The sequence below is a fragment of the Sphaerodactylus townsendi genome, linkage group LG13 (genome assembly GCF_021028975.2).
Source record: "Sphaerodactylus townsendi isolate TG3544 linkage group LG13, MPM_Stown_v2.3, whole genome shotgun sequence".
Taxonomy (NCBI): Eukaryota; Metazoa; Chordata; class Lepidosauria; order Squamata; family Sphaerodactylidae; genus Sphaerodactylus; species Sphaerodactylus townsendi.
This window is the reverse complement of record NC_059437.1, coordinates 5,762,321-5,783,025: the sequence shown is the minus strand read 5'-3', so window position 1 is coordinate 5,783,025 and position 20,705 is coordinate 5,762,321. Positions and strand designations below refer to the sequence as shown.

The 20,705-nt window shown below is 44.8% G+C and overlaps 1 protein-coding gene across 5 annotated transcripts in view; it reads right to left on the bottom strand.

The window, feature by feature from the left end:
- LOC125442405 (phosphatidylinositol-binding clathrin assembly protein-like) overlaps nt 1–20,705 on the bottom strand; it is a 78,098-nt gene that overhangs the window by 37,154 nt on the left and 20,239 nt on the right. For all 5 annotated transcript variants that reach the window (XM_048513712.1, XM_048513714.1, XM_048513713.1 and 2 more), the window contains exons 2-3: nt 6,786–6,928; nt 861–936 (exon numbers count right to left, since the gene is read on the bottom strand). In XM_048513712.1, coding sequence (XP_048369669.1) covers nt 861–936; nt 6,786–6,928 — 219 coding nt within the window. The remainder of the gene's footprint in view (nt 1–860; nt 937–6,785; nt 6,929–20,705) is intronic.

Genomic DNA, 20,705 nt, shown 5'->3' with positions numbered 1-20,705 from the left:
GGGCACTAGACAGGTGTTTTTGAGAGGGGAGTGGTGAGTCTCTTGGCCTGCTTCTCCCCCCCACCTCACTTCCTGAGGCCTGGAGATCTTGGGAAGGGACGGGGGAGACCTGATGCTGCATACTGGACTTAGCATACCGAATTTAGCATGTGGGACTGGGCCCGCTTCTTCCCCCACCTTGCTTCCCGAAGCCCAGATGTCTTGGGAAGGGAGGTGTGGGGTACAATCCTGAATACTGCATACAACATGGTGGATCAGGCCCACTTCTTCCCACATCTCACTGGCTTGCTGTTTGCGGTGTGTGTGCGTGCGTGCATGCGTGCGTGAAAGGTGAAAACCCAGTGATTGTTGGGGGGGGGGGGTTTCGTCATCGGGACTTTCCATCACTTAGATAATTATGTTGGAACATTCCATCCCTCAGACAATTATGTCCCCTTAGACCAGTGGTGGCGAACCTTTGGCACTCCAGATGTTATGGACTACAATTCCCATCAGCCCCTACAATTGGCCATGCTGGCAGAGGCTGATGGGAATTGTAGTCCATAACATCTGGAGTGCCAAAGGTTCGCCACCACGGCCTTAGACAATTAGGTCTAAGGGTTTGTATGGGTTGTGATTGATGCAACACGGACATTATCTGAACTCACAAACCAGAGTAATGTTGCCTGTGGCCAATCAATGTCCAAATGAATTCTTCAAGATGGCAGATTAGGCAAACTTAGTAGCAATGCTAAAATACAACAGGGAGCAGCTTAACAGACCAATTTAATATAGCTGAATTGCCAGCATTTCTGTAGTCTACACAATTATAATACATATTGCAAATTGCCTCTCCAAAGAAGAAGAAAAAAGACCCTTACCCTGCATGGCACTTTTATCCAAATAGTTGTTTAGATTAAACAGTGTATTTCGAGATGCTAGGTATTGGATAAAGCGCTGTTGGTGGAAGAGTAAATATTCCAATTATTTTCTTTCCATGTATCAAAACTACTCAAGTTATACCCAATACAAAAGAAAGCAGGTGAGTTACAGCAAAAGCTACAGATTGTGTAATTGCTATGCAGGAAAGAATACGATCTAGAACATACCCCAACACATCACAGCATCTGCAAACACTAGGGCTGATTCCGCATGGGCCAAAAACAGCTGTGTGAAAACGGTGTGAAAACAGTGTAAACCCTTTTACACCGTTTTAAACCCTTTTATACCATTTTCACACTCTTTTCACACTGCTGTTTTTGGCCCATGCAGAATCAGCCTAGGTCAGGGGTAGGGAACCTGCGGCTCTCCAGATGTTCAGGAACTACAATTCCCATCAGCCTCTGTCAGCATGGCCAATTGGCCATGCTGACAGGGGCTGATGGGAATTGTAGTTCCTGAACATCTGGAGAGCCGCAGGTTCCCTACCCCTGGCCTAGGTCTTACAGAGACTCTTTGGTGTTGAAAACAGCACAGCTGACTGTGCCCTTGTATGGAATTCAGTTCATACGGTTGCCATCCTATCATCCTATCATGGGTGGGGAAAAGATACACATACATACATACATACAGAGAGAGAGAGAGAGCTAATCTCAGAAACAAAACAAAATCTACGCCTATATTGGATAAAGACATCAAAAATCCTATAGTTTGTTTGTTTGTTTATTTATTTATTTGTTTATTTATTCTTTCGATTTATAAACCGCCCCATCCCCTAGGGGCTCTGGGCGGTGTACAACATTCACACATACACAATTAATTAAAGTCAATAACAAACAATATAATACTAAAATCCATTAAAATCTATTTAAAACAGCGGTTAATATCACAGTGACAGGCGCCCTATAATCCAATTCATTAAGATCACCCCAACAAAAGGCTGGAAGGGGCTGATGGGAATTGTAGTCCATAACATCTGGAATGCCAAAGGTTCGCCACCGCTGTCTTATGGATTAAAAGCTGGTTAAATTATAGGTTCCAACAGGTAGAAATATAGTTAAGTTTACAGTTCTGATTACAGATCCGTACATACTTCTCCACTTATATCACCTCCAACAATCACATCTGCCAGGCCTATGGGATTGTTCACCCAGCCTTTGGGATTCTACCAGCTGTAAAGTCAAGAATTTATTCCTGCTCACTATAAAATAAGAACACTGCTGGATGAGACCAAAGGTCCTCCTAGTCCAGCATCCCATTTTTTAGACTGGTCAGCCAGCCAGATGTTTCTAGAAAGCCCCCTGTTACTAGTACCCAACTTCTGGGCTGGTGGCCTAAAGCTGCTAAATGGAGGTTCCATTTAGTCATGTTAGCTGATAGTAAGTCTAAATCTTCCACAAATGTTTCTGGTTCCCTTTGAAAGCCATCTAAGCTGGCAACCATTCAACACATCTTGAAGAAAGCTGAAAGGGAAACACAAGAATGTCAAATCCCAATCTAGAGGATGCTTGGAAGCTATTTTAAACCACACTAATCGATGCCCAGATGGAACGCTTTCCACAAATTAGGAAAGGCACAGCCAAGTCTTTAAAACTGTCTGCATGGTCAACAATGCAAGCAAAGGAAGCTATAAAAAGTAGAGGCTTCTCTTAATAAGTGGAATTCTGCTCCAGTGAATTGAACAGAAGGAACCAATGGAAAAAGGAATGCAAGTCAATAGGCATGAAAAAAGAGAACCTGAAGAACAGATTACAAGAAACAAAACGCGCTGCTGGCATGGCCAGGGGCATTCTGGGGGCAGGGTCCAACCAGTCCCCGTGCACCAGTGGAGTCACCGGTGAAGATACAACACAATTTTCATGGTGTATCTCTATTATCCCTTATGGGAGAGTTCAGAGTTTTTAAAAAACTTTTTCGAGCTTCCCACAGTGCAGGAAAGCCGGCTTTACACCGCCCACCATCAGGTCTGGTTTGGTACGAAGCCTCCAGAGGAAAATCAGCAGCGTGGCTTCTGCAAAAGGAATCCCTGCCTTACCAGCCATTTGGAATTCTCTGAGAAAATGAATAAGCATGTATATAACCATGATCTGGCAGACATTATATACTTGGGACTTTCAAAAGGCTTATGATAGGGTACCCCACCAAAGACTTCTGAGTAAGCTTAGAAGTCATGGGATAAGAGGACAGGTCCTCTTCTAGGAATGGTGAAGTATTTTATATCTCCAGATGGACTACAATTCCCATCAGCCCCTGCCAGCATGGACAATTGGCCATGCTGGCAGGGGCTGATGGGAATTGTAGTCCATAACATCTGGAGTGCCAAAGGTTCGCCACCACTGTCTTATGGATTAAAAGTTGGTTAAATTATAGGTTCCAACAGGTAGAAATAGACAGTTCTCACAATGGAGGAAATTAAGCAGTGAGGTTCCACAAGCATCAGTGTTCATGCCCAGTATTTTTAATTGGTTTATAAATTATCTGGAATGAAAGGAGAGTAGTGTAGTGATTAAGTTAGCAAATGACACAAAATTATTCAGTATAGTAAAAACCATGGATGACTGTGAAGAGCTAAAAGAAGATCTCCACAAATGGGATGTGCAGGTGACGTGGCAAATCAAGTTCAGTACTGGTATATGTAAAGTGATGCACACTGGGATAAAAAATCCTAACTTCAGGTGTAGGCTAACGGGGTCTGAACTTGCTAAGACTGAGAGGGGAAAAGATCTTGGGGTCACCGTACACAGGTCAATGAGCAATGCAGCAATGGAAAAGGCAAACTCTATGTCAGGAATTATTAGGAAAGTGACAGAAAATAAAATAGTCAATATTATACTGCTTTTGTATAGATCTATGTTGCGCCCTCATTTGGAATACTGTGTTTAGTTCTGGTCACTCTATCCAAAAAGGACATCACAGTGCTGGAAAAAAGTGCAAAAGAGGGCAGTGGGTAGCGTAAGGGTAGCGTAAGTCCAAAGTATGGCCTGCTGTTCAGAGGTGTAGCTACCACGGGGACATGTGGGGACAAATGTCCCGGGTGCCCAAAAGTTGATCGCATGGGGTCGCAGAAAAATTTGGGTTCGTTTGTATATTTTTTGATATTTTTAGTGTTTTTACTTTGTCGGTCAGCAAAGGATGCAGTTTTAGGCTAGCGGCACCAAAATTTCAGGCTATCATCAGGTGACACTCCTGATGATTCCAGCCAGGTTTGGTGAAGTTTGGTTCAGGGGGTCCAAAATTATGGACCCCCAAATGGGGTGGCCCATCCCCACTGTTTCCAATGGGAGCTAATAGTAGATGAGGCTACCCTTTTGAGGGTTCATAACTTTGGACTCCCTAAACCAAACTTCACTAAACCTAGGTGGTATCATCAGAATAGTCTCTTTCTGATACCACCCAGGTTTGGTGAAGTTTGGTTCAGGGGGTCCATAACTTTGGGTGCCCCCATCCCCATTGTTTTCAATGGGAGCTAATAGTAGATGGGGCTACCCTTTTGAGCGTCCATAACTTTGGACCCCTTTTTCTGGGCTGTATGACCATGGTCTGGTAGATCTTGTTCCTAACATTTCGCCTGCATCTGTGGCTGGCATCTTCAGAGGTGTTTCACAGAGAGAAGTCTGTTATAAGAGAAGTCTGGACACATTGTGTAACAGACTTCTCTCTGATACACCTCTGAAGATGCCAACCACAGATGCAGGCGAAACGTTAGGAACAAGATCTACTAGACCACAGCCACACAGCCTGGAAAACCCTCAACAACCAAAATTGAAAGTGATGCTGTTTGGGGGGTGGGTTGGGAATCTACCCTGAAACAGCATCATTTTCAATGTTGTTTAAACTAGGGAGCCCAGATTCTCCCTTTAAGGTGGATTTAAAAGGAAAATCTGGGTTCCCTAGTTTAAACAATATTGATAGTGATGCTGTTTGGGGGATGGGGTGGGGGGAATCCATCCTGAAACAGCATCACTTTCAATGTTGTTTAAACTAGAGAGCCCAGATTCTCCCTTTAAGGTGGATTTAAAAGGAAAATCTGGGTTCCCTAGTTTAAACAATATTGATAGTGATGCTGTTTGGGGGATGGGGTGGGGGGAATCCATCCTGAAACAACATCACTTTCAATGTTGTTTAAACTAGAGAGCCCAGATTCTCCCTTTAAGGTGGATTCAAAAGGAGAATCTGGGTTCTCGAGGAAAATCTGGGCTCTCTAGTTTAAACAACATTGAAAGTGATGCTGTGGGGGGGGTATCCATTCCCAAGCAGCATCACTTACAATATTGTTTAGACAAGGGAGCCCAGATTCCCCTTTTAAATCCACCCTGAAGGGAGAATCTGGGCTCCCTAGTTTAAACAACATTGAAAATGATGCTGTTTTGGGGTGGATCCCCCCCCCAACAGCATCACTTTCAATGTTGTTTAGACTAGGGAGCCCAGAGTCTCCCTTTAAGGTGGATTTAAAAGGAGAATCTGGGCTTTCTAGTCTCAACAACATTAAAAGAGATGCTGTTTCGGGGTGGATTCCACCGCCGCCCCCCCCCCCCAAAACAGCATCACTTTCAATGTTGTTTAAACTAGGAAGCCCTGGGTGTGTTCACATTTGTGAGTTAGGGCATGTTCTTTAATGTGATCGTGACTTTGAGATGACCTGGTGCAAAAAATCATTCTTTTGTTGGAAGGGGGCGGCCGTCCATACGGTGGAGGGGGACACAGATTTTGCCCCAGGCTCCATTTTCCCTAGCCACACCTCTGCTGCTGCTAGAGTAGACTCCTCCCCTGACCCACTCCCACTACACCGGTGGCAGTGGAAGGGGCCCTGGGACGCTGGCACAGCATCCAGAATCGCATTCCATTGCTGGGAGGGGGCACGGTGACTGCATGTGAGCAGAAATGGCCCTCCGCCGGAGTAAATGCCCCAGGGAGGGCGAATCTGCTGGTGCAGCAGAGTACCACTTCCACAAGCGGATTCGGAGGGCCCTCCCGTGGGTGGGGCTTCAAGACAATTAGGGGTCTGGAGCACCTTTCCTATGATGAAAGGCTGAAGCGTCTTGGACTTTTCAGTTTAGAAAAGAGACAAATAAGGAGGAACATGATAGAGGTTTATAAAATACACACAGGATGCAGAGCTGACAAAGAGAACTTTTTTTTCCTTCTCCCAAACGGCTAGAACTCGAGAGCATCAATGAAGTTGATGGGCAGTAGATTCAGGATAGGCAAAAAAGAAATATGTCTTTACACAGAGGGTGATTACAATGTGGAATTTGCTGCCAGGGACACAGACAGCTTTATTAGTGGATTAGATAGATTCATGGAGGTCAGGTCTACCTGTGTCTACTGGCCACGGTGACTAAAGAAGACCTTCACCTTTAGAGGCAGTTAGCCTCTGAAGACCAGTTCAAGGAGGCAACATCAGGGGAAGGCCTCGGCCTCGATGTCCTGTTGTTGGACCTCCAGAGGAATTGGCTGGCCACTGTATAAGGCAGGATGCTGGACTCTTCTTAGGCTGTTCAGATGTGCATAAATTCCTATGCAATTCTAGCACAGGAAATTTATTGTTAAATATAGACCCCAAGCATCTGTGCCTCTGAGTGGAGAGGTGAATTTCAGCACAACGGATTCTCTTCTGATAGTGCAGTAGTGAGAAGTTATACCAGCATCTCAGTACTGTCAATTTGTTCTCTAACTCACTAAATCAGGGCTTCTAAAGAAAACATACATACATTCAACTTCTGACTCCTTACTTTCTAGTAGAATATGGGATGGATGCACAAGCCATAACAGTGCCTTTTACCTGTTCTATCACACAATTGGCACAACTAAGACTCTCTTCTGGCCATTAAACACAACGTTCTGTGACACGACGATTGCAGCCTTACCTCATTTCCATACATCATGAGGTGGTGTGTTGTAATTAGAGCTTTGAACACTACAACCCAGCTACTGTTCGCCGTCCTCTCAAAAAGGGTGTCTGCCAACTGCGGAATATTCACATTCATCTCGTTTGTGCACTGAATTAGATCTGAAAAAGTAAGCAGGGAGAGGGTTCAGTGAAGACAAATGGGAAAAACGTCACAGGAAGAAAAACAAATTCAGTATATATTTCAGTAAGTAGTTTGCAGACATCATTGAAGAAGAGGAAAAGTGCTTCTGAAACCTCTCATCAGAAATGTATTCATTGGAATTTTATCTCACCCGTCTTCCAAGAAATGAGATCGGACCATTGGATACTTACTGGGAAAGGTCCTTCTCCTGAGGGACAGAAGGCCATCTCGGCCCTCCCTTCAGCATTGCGTACAGATGTGCTCCTTATCTCTCCTGACCTCAGACAGGTTAAATGCCTCTTTCAGAAAGAGAAATTTTTCCTGTGGTGTACATAGTTCTAGGACAGTGGTGGCGAACCTATGGCACTCCAGATGTTAATGGACTACAATTCCCATCAGCCCCGTCAGCATGGCCAATTGGATGTGTTATGTTATGGTTGTTATAGTTTTTATTTATTTGTTTGTTTGTTTGTTTATTTATAATCATTTTTATATACCGCCCCTCCCCCAAAGGCCTCTGGGCGGTGAACAACACAATAATAGCAATTCAACAATTCACATTAAAACCCCAATTAAAACAGCGGATTAAACAAATTTATCGGCATCCAGCATAAAACTTCATAAAACTTCATAGGCCCACCCTGGAAAGAACAAACCCATAGGCCCTGTAAAACCCTGGCCCACCCTGGAAAGAACAAACCCATAGGCCCTGTAAAAGTTAAGGGTCCAGAGTGTAAAGGGGGGAAGAGGAGGGCATTATATGTTTGTGTTAAGGTTCCAAGTTATGCGGCTATGTCAGTTCAATACTGGCTCAAAATGGAGTCCAAGGACAAGACAGAAAGTCAAAAAAGTTTCAGTTCCTGCCTCCCAAAGATTGGGGTATGAAATCACCCACCAAGATGGCCTCCACCTCCAGGAGAATGAGGCGCATTGTCTCATCCCTCATCCTATGTCTTAGCTTCCCAAAAGCTCTATGATACAGGTTGTGCTGTGAGACAGTAACAGGCCCAATTGAGCACCACTGAACTTGGGTCTCTGCATCTTTAGTCTAAAACTCTGACCTAAACCACACTGACTCTCCAAGTGATTTTATTTTGGTAGCATTCACAGATGTGAATTCGTAATGGGCAACCCAATTGTGATCCAAGCTGTGGGCAGTTATTCTATCACTAATGCCTGGCTTAATATGCTCAGTGCAGTCATCAGAGACATGATTCAGACAGGGGGGAGAGAACCATTTCTTGGCTTATTGCTCAGTACTGTAGCCATTATGATACACCAGGTCTCATATGAAGGTAAGCCTCCTTCGGCTTGGATCCAATGACTGTGTTCCACACATCATGAACCGCCTAGGTTGCAGAACACACTTCCTCGACTGCCAGCACTTCTGGTTTCTCAAGGGGTTACTGGGAAAGACTGATCTTGTGGGACTGGATGAGCCTGAGACCAAGGAAGCATGTTCTGCAGCAGAGGATGTTCAGCCCGCATGGAACACAGTCACGGGATCTAAACTTTTTTCTACCTTCGTCGATTTTACTGCAGACTGGACTGGATTCAAGTAGCTGTAAACCAAAGGAAAATAACTCCTAGGACAATCCCACAAACACTGTCTCAGTGCATGAATACCACCACTTCTATATAAAGTTACACTACCATTTACACAAGCCAAACATCTCCAGATTTAGTTTCACTCTGCTCAGACAGTGCTCCAGGCATGAAGCAACTCATCCAAAATGTAGAGGCACCTTTCAAGTGTGCAAATATACCTCTGGACTCAACCCCGACTCAGTCAGAAATATGTTCTTCGTTATCTCACCATAACCAGTCTTCCCTGATTAGTTACTGTTCAGCCTTTGACTTGTCAGGTATCCTTTTTTCATAGCCTTGTATTTTTGCTTAAACAGCATATAACCATAGCAATAAAATTCCAATAATGATTGATGCTTTTCAATGGGAGTTTAACAAAAGAATTATCAAAACAAGAGGAAATTTAATAGTCTTCACTCTAGCAAGTCTCTACAGGAATTGTATGACTGACAATGATTTTCAACTGTATGAAGTAGAAGGCTCAGTTTGAAACCAAGAAAAACTTGGGTAAAAACCATGATTAGGTAGGCATAAGTCTGCGGGTGCCATTTTCCAAAATGGCCACCATTCATTCTCCAGATCTGCCTCCAAAACCATGGCATCCCCAATTATAAAACTTATGTCAAAGTCAGGGGCAAATTTCCAAGGTTGTGTCAAAGTTGAACCTTTAAAGTTACACAGCAAGGACACTAGAAATATAGATATTTCAATCTGATCACCTAGCATCTTCTTAGATGGTTTTCAGTTTTGTGGCATACGCTATGAAATATGTATTTTTAAAACATCTGATAAGAAATTATGTGACTGAAAGCAAAAGGTATCAAAGGGGTACTTCGCTTGTTACCCTGTTTCCCCAAAAATAAGACCTACCCCCGAAAATAAGCCCTAGCATGATTTTTTGGGATTTTTGGAGGATGCCTGAAATATAAAACCTACTCCAAAAATAAGCCCTAGTTACAAATTCCCCAGCGAGGCTGATCTGGTCATGTGGGGGGGGGGGGGGGCAAAATCATGGGGGAAAAAGACGCCCCCTGAAAATAAGCCCCAATGCACCTTTTGGAGCAAAAATTAATATAAAACCCTGTCTTATTTTCAGGGAAACAGGGTTTCCCTGGAATTACCATAGTACAGTGGTTTCTAAGGACATTCAAAAGGGAACTATTTCTATCTAAACCAGGGGTCTGCAACCTGTGGCTCTCCAGATGTTCATGGACAACAATTGGCCATGCTGGCAGGGGCTGATGGGATTTGTAGTCCATGAACAACTGGAGAGCCGCAGGTTGCAGACCCCTGGTCTAGACTAACTGCACCACCACAGTGACCATGTTAGCAAGATTTACAGGTGCGTTTCTGCCTAGAATTCTACAGGAATAGCAACAGGTAAGAAACCGTTCAAAATCAAGAAATTAACCTCAGTAAGTACAAATTGCAATTTCTCCCAACAAGGCTTTGGGAATCCTTTAAAGTCATGTTTCAGCTGAGTAATTATAGAAAGGATCATAATCAACTGTGCTTGTCATTGTACATACTTTCTCCCCAGAAATGGTGTCCTCATACACCTAACTGCATCAGGAATGTCCACATATTTATTAAAGATTGTTGTCATTCAAAATGCATGTCATTTCATGCACTGTGTCATTCCATAGAGACCTCACATAAGCATATTATGTATTACAGACTCCACCACATTGTTGCCAAAGGCCCCCCCTTTCCACAAAAGCATCAGTCAAACTCCATTTCCTCAGAGCCACTGACTGTGTGAAATCCAAGGAATGTGGCCATCAAACCCTCATCAACTTCTTACAATATTAAGAGCAACATGAAAATCCCCACCTTCCGTAATGATAGAAGTGGAGACTGTTTCCTATGTGACAAAACTCTGAGGAAGTTATGCATAAAAGTATATATAATGTAGCTGAATATGAGTTGGGGTAAGGAGTAGGTCAGTGATGGCGAACCTATGGCACGGGTGCCAGAGGTGGCACTCAGAGCCCTCTCTGTGGGCACACATAAACAGAGTTCATCATGTGGAGGGGGGGAATCGCCCCCCCCCCCACACATCTAGGCTGGCCTAGGCCGCTGGGCTCGATTATTAGCATTAAACCTAACACCTAGTTTTGGGGAAGCAGTATAGGTAACCCTGTTAAGTGCTGTTAAACCCCACTGATTTTCATGCAAAGAACTAAAGCGCGATCCTTTACCTGGGAATAAGCTTGGTTGCTGGCAATGGGGCTTGATTCTAGAGTCGTGATTCACCCGTTGGAAGAGTTGCACGGTTGCTTCAAAGCAAAGCCAACTACTACCACCAAGCTTACTCCCGAGTAACGCACACCTCAGAGCCAACCATTTTTTCTTAACTAAAACCTCAGTATTCAGGTTAAATTGCTGTGTTGGCACTTTGCGATAAATAAGTGGGTTTTGGGTTCCAGTTTGGGCACTCGGTCTCAAAAAGGTTCACCATCACTTGAGTAGATGAATGGAATCCAACATGCATTATTACCTCACTTGCACATGAAAGCAGCGCACAACAACCAGCCCATGAAGATTCAAGGACATCATCCAAGCTGAAGCCTGCTTTCACTGGACTTAACACAAATGCTTTACCATCGATGCTAAATCAAAGCAAAATGATCCTCTGCCTTGCATTCTGGCGGTAAAATGCCACTGCTGTAGGCATGACAAATGTCTGAATACGGTAAACTTACAGGACCTGGTTGTGGTGGGTTTTCCGGGCTGTGGTCTGGTAGATCTTGTTCCTAACATTTCGCCTGCATCTGTGGCTGACACCTTCAGAGGTGTATCACAGGGAAGTCTGTTACACAATGTGTCCTCTGAAGATGCCAGCCACAGATGCAGGCGAAATGTTAGGAACAAGATCTACCAGACCACGGCCACACAGCCCGGAAAACCCACCACAACCACTTGAATCCGGTCATGAAAGCCTTCGACAATACATTACAGGATCTGCTTTGTACAGTGGAGCACAACATGGGTATCGTTGATGCAACAGACATTGGTCTCACTTGGAAAAGGGTTTGAACAGTGCCATGGTGACTCAGTGTTACAGGAAGTGCTGAATGGTCTGAGTTGTCCAGCGAAGCCAAAATTCATCCGCTGAACAGTGGCTTTATAATTGGGAGGGGGGGAGTCACATATTGGAATCACATATTGGAGATTGCCCAACACATATTAGCTGCCTGAACAACTAACCCAAATTAATGCCTATGTTATTCAATGATGCCAATAACTCTCTGATCTTGCATTCAACATGTGCAGTCATTACATGCAATATGTGTTTTCCCCCAATTTCTGTGAACACTGTAGTAGTACATAATTTGAAACTGTCTTCAGTGGTCCAAGGTCCAAATCGTGAAGACTCCTGCTCACCCTCGGAAGTGTTACTTCACGCCTCAGCCGGGGATGGGAGAGGTATAAACATAATAAAATAGTAATATTCAGAGACATGTCACCCGGAACAAATGTCAGCGTCCTAGACTCAGTCATGTCTGTGAGCAGAACTCCTTGTTGTAAACTGACCCCCCTCCAACAACGTATCTGGTATACCATATATACTCACATATAAGTCGAATTTTTCAGCACATTTTTGTGCTGAAAAGGCCCCCCTCAACTTATACGCGAGTCAGGTGTATTTTAAAAAATATTTTAGGGTTTTTACTTTGTCGGCCGCCAGGGGGTGCAGTTTTTAGACTAGTGGCACCAAAATTTCAGGGATTTTTCAAGAGACTCTCCTGATGATACCACCCAAGTTTGGAAAAGTTTGGTTTAGGGGTTCCAAAGTTATGGACCCCCAAAGGGGTGCCCCATGCCCCATTGTTACCAATGGGAGCTAATAGTAGATGGGGCTACATTTTGAGGGTCCATAACTTTGGACCCCCTGAACCAAACTTCACCAAACCTGGGTGGTATCATCAGCAGGGTCTCCTAAAGATACTCGAAATGTTGGTACTGCTAACATAAACATTCCTCCCCTGACCAAAAATCCAGTTTTGAAGGATTTTAACTCTTGTGTTTTAGCTTGGTTGCTGGTTGAGCTAAGGTTTTTGTACTTTTAAGACCATATTGTTTGTACTGAGACCATACTGTTTTTGTTGACCCTCTTTTCCACTTACAGAGCGAGTTTACTGTTTTCCTTTGAAATAAATATTCAAAAACATTTAACCTACTGATGCCTCAATTAATGTAATGTTATTGGTATCTATTTTTATTTTTGAAATTTACCAGTAGCTGCTGCATTTCCCACCCTTATCTATCGATCGATCGACCGACCGACCGACCGACCGACCGGTAATCCGACCGACAAACCGGAAACCTGACCCGACCCGGGACCCGAATCCGACCGTAACCGACCCGGTAATTCCGACCCGACCGACCAAATTTATATCCCGCCTTCAACTCGAAGGGCTCTGGGGCGGCGGACAACACTAAAATTCAAATACAATAAGCATAAGCAAAACATCAATATATATATATAAATTATCACTTCAAATAACATATTTAAAATGCAGCAAATTATTATTACATAATACAGCAATGCCCTTGCCAAAAGTCCCTCTTAGACCCTCCCCGAGGGGAAAGAGAAAAGAGTGGGTCCTACAGGATGGAAAAGGACCCTACCTATAAGATGAAAAAAAGAAGGGAGAGGGAGGGGGGCACTCCCTTCTAGCGGCTGGACACCCCAAAAGCCCGGACGCGGAACAACTCAGTCTTACACAGGCCCTGCGGAACTCACCAAAGGTCCTCGCAGGAATATGCCCGTTTACCGCTGGAGGAAGAGTATTCCACCAGGCGTTAGGGGCCAGGGCCGTAAAGGTCCCTGGCCCAGTGGAGGCCAACCGCATCATGGAGGGCCAGGGACTGTCAGCAAGATTGGCTCTCCGGCTGGCGCCAGAGGCTGCCTAGTAGGGGCGTATGGGGTAATGCGGTCCCCGAAGGTATAGAGATTTGGTCCCAGGTCAGCGTAAAGGCCTTAAGAGGTAAGCACCGCATACCTTTGAAGAGGATTTGGAATTCAACCGAGGAGCCGAGTGCAGAAGCTGACACAATATAGGTCGAATATGGTCACCGTAGAAGGCGCCCTCCGTGAGCAAGCGGGTCGCCGCATTTTGGACCAGTTGTAACTTCCGGATCAACCTCAAAGGGGTAGGCTCAGCGTAGAAGCGAGGGATTACAATAGTCCAGGTAGCCTGGAGGTGACTGTTGCATGAATCACTGTGGCCAGGTCCGTGTGGGGAGAGGAAGGGGAGCCAGCCGCCCGGGCCTGACGAAGAGGGTAAAAATGCATCACAACCGGGTTATATATGGAGCCACCTGGGTCTCCATTGAGAGGAAGGCGACGAATCCAGGTGGACCCCCAGACTCTTCAGATCCGAAGAGGAGGCCCGCGCCAATGAGACCCCCCCTCCCACACCGGGCGGCTGAAAATTCCCCAATCTTCCCCACCACCGAGCCAAAGCGATCTCCGTCTTAGATGTGATTAAGTTTTAACCTGCTCTTGTTGTTGTAAACCAACCAGCTACCACCTCTCCAAACAGTGCACCTGGTAGGAGCTGCAGGGCGACTACCGTTCCCCTCCATCAACAGAATGAGACTGAGTATCATCAGCATACTGTTGAGAGATCAGCCCAAAGCCAGGGGTGCGTGATAGATGTTAAATAACAGCGGGGACAATAGCGCTCCCTGAGGCACCCCACAATGAAGTAGGGACACGAGTCAATAAGTTTTTTCCACTTCTTTGTGGTAAAATTAGGTGGCTCGACTTATATGTGAATTCGGTAAGCTGTACACGAGGATATACGGTAATTTCATTTTTCCAGAAAGCTCCCAAATCTTGTGCATCACAACTTCTTGCCCAAACCAAAGACAAAATAAGAGGTCACCGAATGGCCTCACCAGCACTCTTCACTGCCTCAGTGGAGCATACGACGCAAATAATTCTTCCATCTGCCAAAAGGGCACCATAACAATCTTTTTTCCTGTTCTGAAGAGCAAAATACAACTTGCATAAAGGTTTCAAGATGTCACAGTTCGACGGGTTCATTCGACACTACATTATCTCCCAATGCATCATTTGTATCATAAATATGCAACGATTTGTTCAGGCTGGGTTTTATTTCTTCCAAAGTCTCACATTTAGATGACTGACATTCCATTTTGATCTTCCAGGCAAACCCCGCCCCCCTTTTAAGGATGTTTCCAGAAGACTTGCAACAGAAGAACTCACTTTCAAAAACATGCAGTTCATAACCCAAGGCTACATGTTCATACATTCCTGCTATCAAGAATCTCTGTCCATTCCACTTAGGTTCTTTTGGACTCTGATTTGGGGAGGGGGGGGGATATCAGTAATTCATCAATGCAAAACCGTCTTGCTGCGGGGGAATTAGGTGAGCTGGGTTCTTGAATGAGACAGCACAAATTAAAAGACTGATGACACAGCCCCTCAGGGTTAGAGTTGCTCATAACTGAAATTGCTTTTAGGCATTAAAACCCTATGAAGGTATATCACAGGAATTATTCGAGTACGGTACATCTCAAGGGAGGCGTATGTCATTCCCTTCCCCAACCCTCATCCCAGCCCCCAACTAAAATGAAGGATATGATATACAGGCAATGTACCCAAAATTCTGAAGAAAACAACCATGGGAGAAACATGATGTTTGCTCTTCTCTATGCCTCTCTGAAGGACTTTAGGACCTGCAAAAGCTGGTTGATACAGAATGACTTTATGGTCATGCAAATTATAGATAACCTATTATACAATACAACACAACAACCTTTATTAGGCATGTTAAAATAGGCTCCAGAGCATTACAGACATTTCTGAAGTACAAATCAAAAGTACATTCAAAACGCAGACAGATGAACCGTATCTAGCATTGGACGTTACTTAGAAAATTCTGTCACTTGTAAAAGGAATTTTGCTACTTTTTCCAAAAGCTCCACAACAGAGTTGTCAGAGTCTCTTTCAGATTTGTCTAAGACCCACCCAGGAGAGAAATTCCTAATGCCCACATATCTTGGACCGTCAAGTATAATGTGAGCAAGGGTCTCCACTTGGTTTTTACAGTGTGGACAGACCCGATCCTGGAGAGGGATAGATAGGTAGCGACCCTTTGTAATGGCCGATGGAAAAGTATATTATACATTACATTGTTGTGATCTTTTCAGACAAGTCATTTTCAGACAGCATTTTTATCCCTTATTGCACATGGAAAGCGAAGGCAAAGCAAGAACAGGATGTTGCTTAACACCACTTAGTGAATTTGTAGCAGAAGCAAGATTCAAACCAGGAACTTCCCAACTTGTAACTCCCACTTTTAACCTCATACACCGCAATAGAGCAGGAGACTCAGGAGGGAGGCCTTTGTGAATGCTAGAAGGACTTGCAAAGAGAAGTGACATTATCTAAAAGCCTCCATGACAGAATGTCAAGCACCACTGAACATTTCACCCATTTGTATGAAGGCCATTTGAGCTAGCAGGATATCTGATGCAATTAAGCCATTCGCTCTGGAGTAATTCAGGGTTTCATCACAGCCAAAGAAGGGAGATGGTGTCAGTGCTTGGACAGACAGCAGAATGTAGAGGCAAGATCAAATACGCAGGGGTGAGGTGGAGTTAGCCAGCATCTTCCAATTGCTACTTGAGGGAAAACAGAGCAAAACCAATAAAACCCAGTCAAAATTGTAGCCCAGTTGGGCAGAGCAGAGATTTTTGTGCAAGTGGGGTTTGAGGAAGGCCAAGGTTAGAAGAGCTGAAGGAAGAGCCAACAACAAGAGACAGAGCTTCCCGAAGCAGGTAGAAGGACACAAGTGTCACAGTTGGAGATAGGCTAGAATGATTTGCAGGTAACCCTGCATCAGAAATACTTTGTGACCAAAGAAATCATGTGAAATGTAGAATTCAAGAGATGATAGCCAGAAGGGAAGAGGATATCTGGCAAATCCTATCTCAAAGGCGGATTCCGCAGAGGCCAAAAACAGCGGTGTGAAAACGATGTAAACCCTTTTACCCTGTTTTAAACCCTTTTACACTGTTTTCACACCGCTGTTTTTGATCCAGGTTACTCTATGGCAGGAAATATCAGCAGCAGGACCTGCACACTTGCATTTCAGAGACCAGAACTAGACATTACTAGAATAAAGCTCCATTTCTTCTTCTCCCCTGCCTCCTGAATTGTCTAAGCAACAAAGTATGCGTGCCACGTCCCCAGTGGAGCTTCCACCTCACCTAGCAGCAGTCTGAGGCCCTTTCCGCACGGGCCATAAACAGCGCCCTGGGGACGGCAATAACGCCATCCCCAGGAAGCTGTTCGCACGGGGAGCACAGCTGCTGTGAAGCTGTGCCGCCCTCACTCCTCCCGAGCGGCGCGAAGCCGCCGTTTTCCCACCTCGCTTCCCAGCGAGGTTTTTGGAAAACGGCAGCGGCTAGAAGGCACCATTCCTCCCCCCTTTCCCCATCGACTTACCTTCTCCAGAGCGGTCGCGCAGGGTAGTGGGGCGTCCCCTGGCCTCGGCGACGCGCCGGACGGTCACAGAGAAGGTAAGTCGATCGGGCAACGGCGCAGCGTGGCGCCGTGGTCCCGGTAGTTTCTGGGACCATTCGTGCAAACGGTCCCAGGGGGGTTGGGCTGGCGTCATGTACGCCGACCCAACCCCCATTGTGGCCGTGCGGAAACGGCCTGAATGTAAAGGAATGTCTTCTTCCTTTTTCTTTTCTTTTTAAGAGGAAGGACCCAGGCTTCAATTTCTCCTCATCCTGTTAAGAGGGCCCAAACCACAAACGAGGAGCTTGTTTCCCTTTTTTTGCATGAAACAGAATGGAGAGAGAATGTAAACATGTATCTCAGAAACAGCAGAGGATGAAAAAGCCAAACCACACCATCAGCTGATGAAAAAGGGGCACTGATGCCCCCAGCAAGCTCCGCCGAACAGTTGCCGATTCTTTATAAAAACAATATGGTGCATTACTGTCCAATAATATTTTCTCTCTCTTAAATACTAATTTAAAACAGATTTCACAATAAATTGCTCCTGCAAGTTCTTTCAATGCAACGGCACACATTTTAAAGCTAATCTTTAACTAACCAACTCACACTAAGAACTCTGTTTTTACCCAAACTGTATCTGTGTTGCAGTTTCTGAATTATCCTGGAGTTCTTGATTTCCAAATACGGGATACTAATTGCCCAGTTATATATTAACCTGACAGCTGCCCTTCAAAAATAACTCCTAAGTCTAGCAGTTATGAAACACTAATAACCTTCCGATGGGCAGCGAGGTTAAAACTGTTTACAGCGGCAACAGACTTGTTCTTTCAGGTTTCGAACAACAGATCAAAGTCCTCACTGTAGCTCAAGGCACCACTGTCTCAGAAAAGAACTACCTGGGGAGATCATGCCCTGGCAGGGAAAAGGTGATCGACTGACCAGGGACAGTGGGTTTCAAGCAGTGATGACTGACTGATGTATGCCACTGCCCAGGGCAAAAACAGAAGAATTTTGTTTGGTTTTTGGAATGTGCTGCCACAGGAGGTGGTGATGGCCACTAACCTGGATAGCTTCAAAAGGGGCTTGGGCAGATTTATGGAGTAGAAGTCGATCTGTGACTACCAATCTTGATCCTCCTTGATCTCAGATTGCAAATGTCCTAGCAGACCAGGTGCTCAGGAGCAGCAGCAGCAGGAGGTCACTGCTTTCCCATCCTGCAGGTGAGCTCCCAAAGGCACCTGGTGGGCCACTGCGAGTAGCAGAGTGCTGGACTAGATGGACTCTGGTCTGATCCAGCAGGCTCTTTCTTAGGTTCTTAATTTGTTTCAGTGATTTTTGAAAAATATTTGAACTTGAACTCCTCCAAAACTTATACCACCTTCTATTTACTTTTCAACCCAGGGCAAGTGTCTGTTCCACAGAAGGAAGGCACTTTCTCAGGAACTGGTCCTTCTCTGAAATGTCACTCCCAAATCACCATATGAAAAAATTTATTTTATTTATTTTATTTTATTATTAGATTTAATATACCGCCCTATCCCCAAAGGGCTCAGGGCAGTGCACAAAAAACCCCATCATGTATAAAAACATCATATATAAAACATAAATACAATATAAACAGCAATTTTAAGCTAAAACAGCGCCCCGCGAAACCCTTACATAACCCTCCTAAAAAGAGACAGAGAGAGAATAATGGGTCCCGACGATGTTAGGGACCCATAGAAAGCAGGGAGGGCACCGGGGCACCTTCAGCGGCTGGTCTCTCCAAAGGCCCGGTGGAACAACTCAGTCTTACAGGCCCTGCGGAATTCCCCAAGGTCCCGCAGGGCCCGGACAGCTGGAGGAAGAGTGTTCCACCAGGCTGGCGCCAGAGCCATAAAGGCCCTGGCCCGAGTGGAAGCCAGCCGCGTCATCGTATCAGATTGGTTTAACGCAGGGGTCTTCAAACTATGGCCCCCCAGATGTTCATGAACTACAATTCCCATCAGCCTTGCCACTTAGCCATGCTGGCAGGGGCTGATGGGAATTGTAGTCCATGAACATCTGGAGGGCCATAGTTTGAAGACCCCTGGTTTAACGGAATACTCTAAACTAGAGTATGATGCCATGAAACAACAGTGGAGAAATCTGGAAAGGCTTTTTCCATTTATGACCACATCCCTTCCCTCCCCCCGCCCCCCCCGGCCAACATTCATGGAAAAAATAAAGCCAATTAAAAGTGGTATTTTTGAAAATGGGTTGAGTATCAGACAATAATGCTGCAATCCCATCATGCTACAAATTGGAGTTTTCTTGATTTACTTCTCAACACAAATTCTTTGCATATGGCAGAGTTTCATCACAAGTGGGGGGGGGGGATAAAAAACTGGGTCCTAAGAAAACAAACAAGTCTTTATACAAAAAAACAGAGTAACCTTTTATATTTCCTGGCAAATCACTTTTTAAAACAAATTCCTTAAGTCGTCCAGAGCAAAACACTAGATACAAGTCACAGTTAAAAGCAAAATCTAATGCTGCTGCTGCAGTAATTACCAGATCAGAACACATTTGTGCAGTCATCTCAGATTGTCCCCCAAGGTATTTTTCTATAATACAGTCGCTTTATTCAACCTCCTGCATAGGGAGAGGCTAAGAAATGATGACTTTTAGGTACCTGTTTCAAGAAAAAGAGTGGATGTTACAACTGAATGGACATAAGAAATTTTAATGTCAGAATCTAGATGCAATTTTAAGGATACATGTATGTACATGGGTTTTTAATGTTATGATTTTAACATTATCCTACTGTTTTTTACTGTTGTACACCGCCCTGAGTCCTCTGGGGGAGGGCAGCTTTAGATGGATGGATGGATGGATGGATGGATGGATGGATGGATGGATGGATGGATGGATGGATGGATGGATGGATGGATGGATGGATGGATGGATGGATGGATGGATGGATGGATGGATGGATGGATGGATGGATGGATGGATGGATGGATGGATGGATGGATGGATGGATGGATGGATGGATGGATAAGGGCATGCATGTGTGCGTGCGTCCCCCACAGAGGTTTTCTATGCTTTAAAATCACTACAGGGGTCCAGTTCAGGATCCTGACTCTCTTGTACCACTTCCCAAAGCAAGTCTCACACATACACAAAGGTGCTATTTGCCCTGCAAAAAAGGTATACAGACACCTGGTATGCATACAGGTATCTATATTTCCATGGGGAATAACACAATTACAGCAGTGAAAGAGATTTTGCTAGTGACTTGATCCTAACAGAGTTAATAAGGCACTTCCCTGTCAACCCCTCTGGCTCTGCTTCGTCTTGAAGTTTCTCACACCACTTCAATTGTCTATCTCAAAGATTTGCCCCTTGACCTGAGGAGGCTCGCTGTATGGAGAACTGACACTCTGGACTACAGCTGAGCTCAGATCTAATCCAAAGCCGTCAAGCAAATTCTTCCACTAGCTAAAAGACGGGATAAATCAACCAGTGCTTTGTAAAGAACAAGGCTTTGCCCACCCTGATCTGTGAATGTGATTGCTAGATGGAAACAAGCAACCAAGACCCAAGGTGTGTTTTTTTCCATTTCATTCCTCTCTCAAGAAAGTTCTATTATTAGCCAAAGCTATTTATGAAATTACCGGAGGATATGTTTTCACATT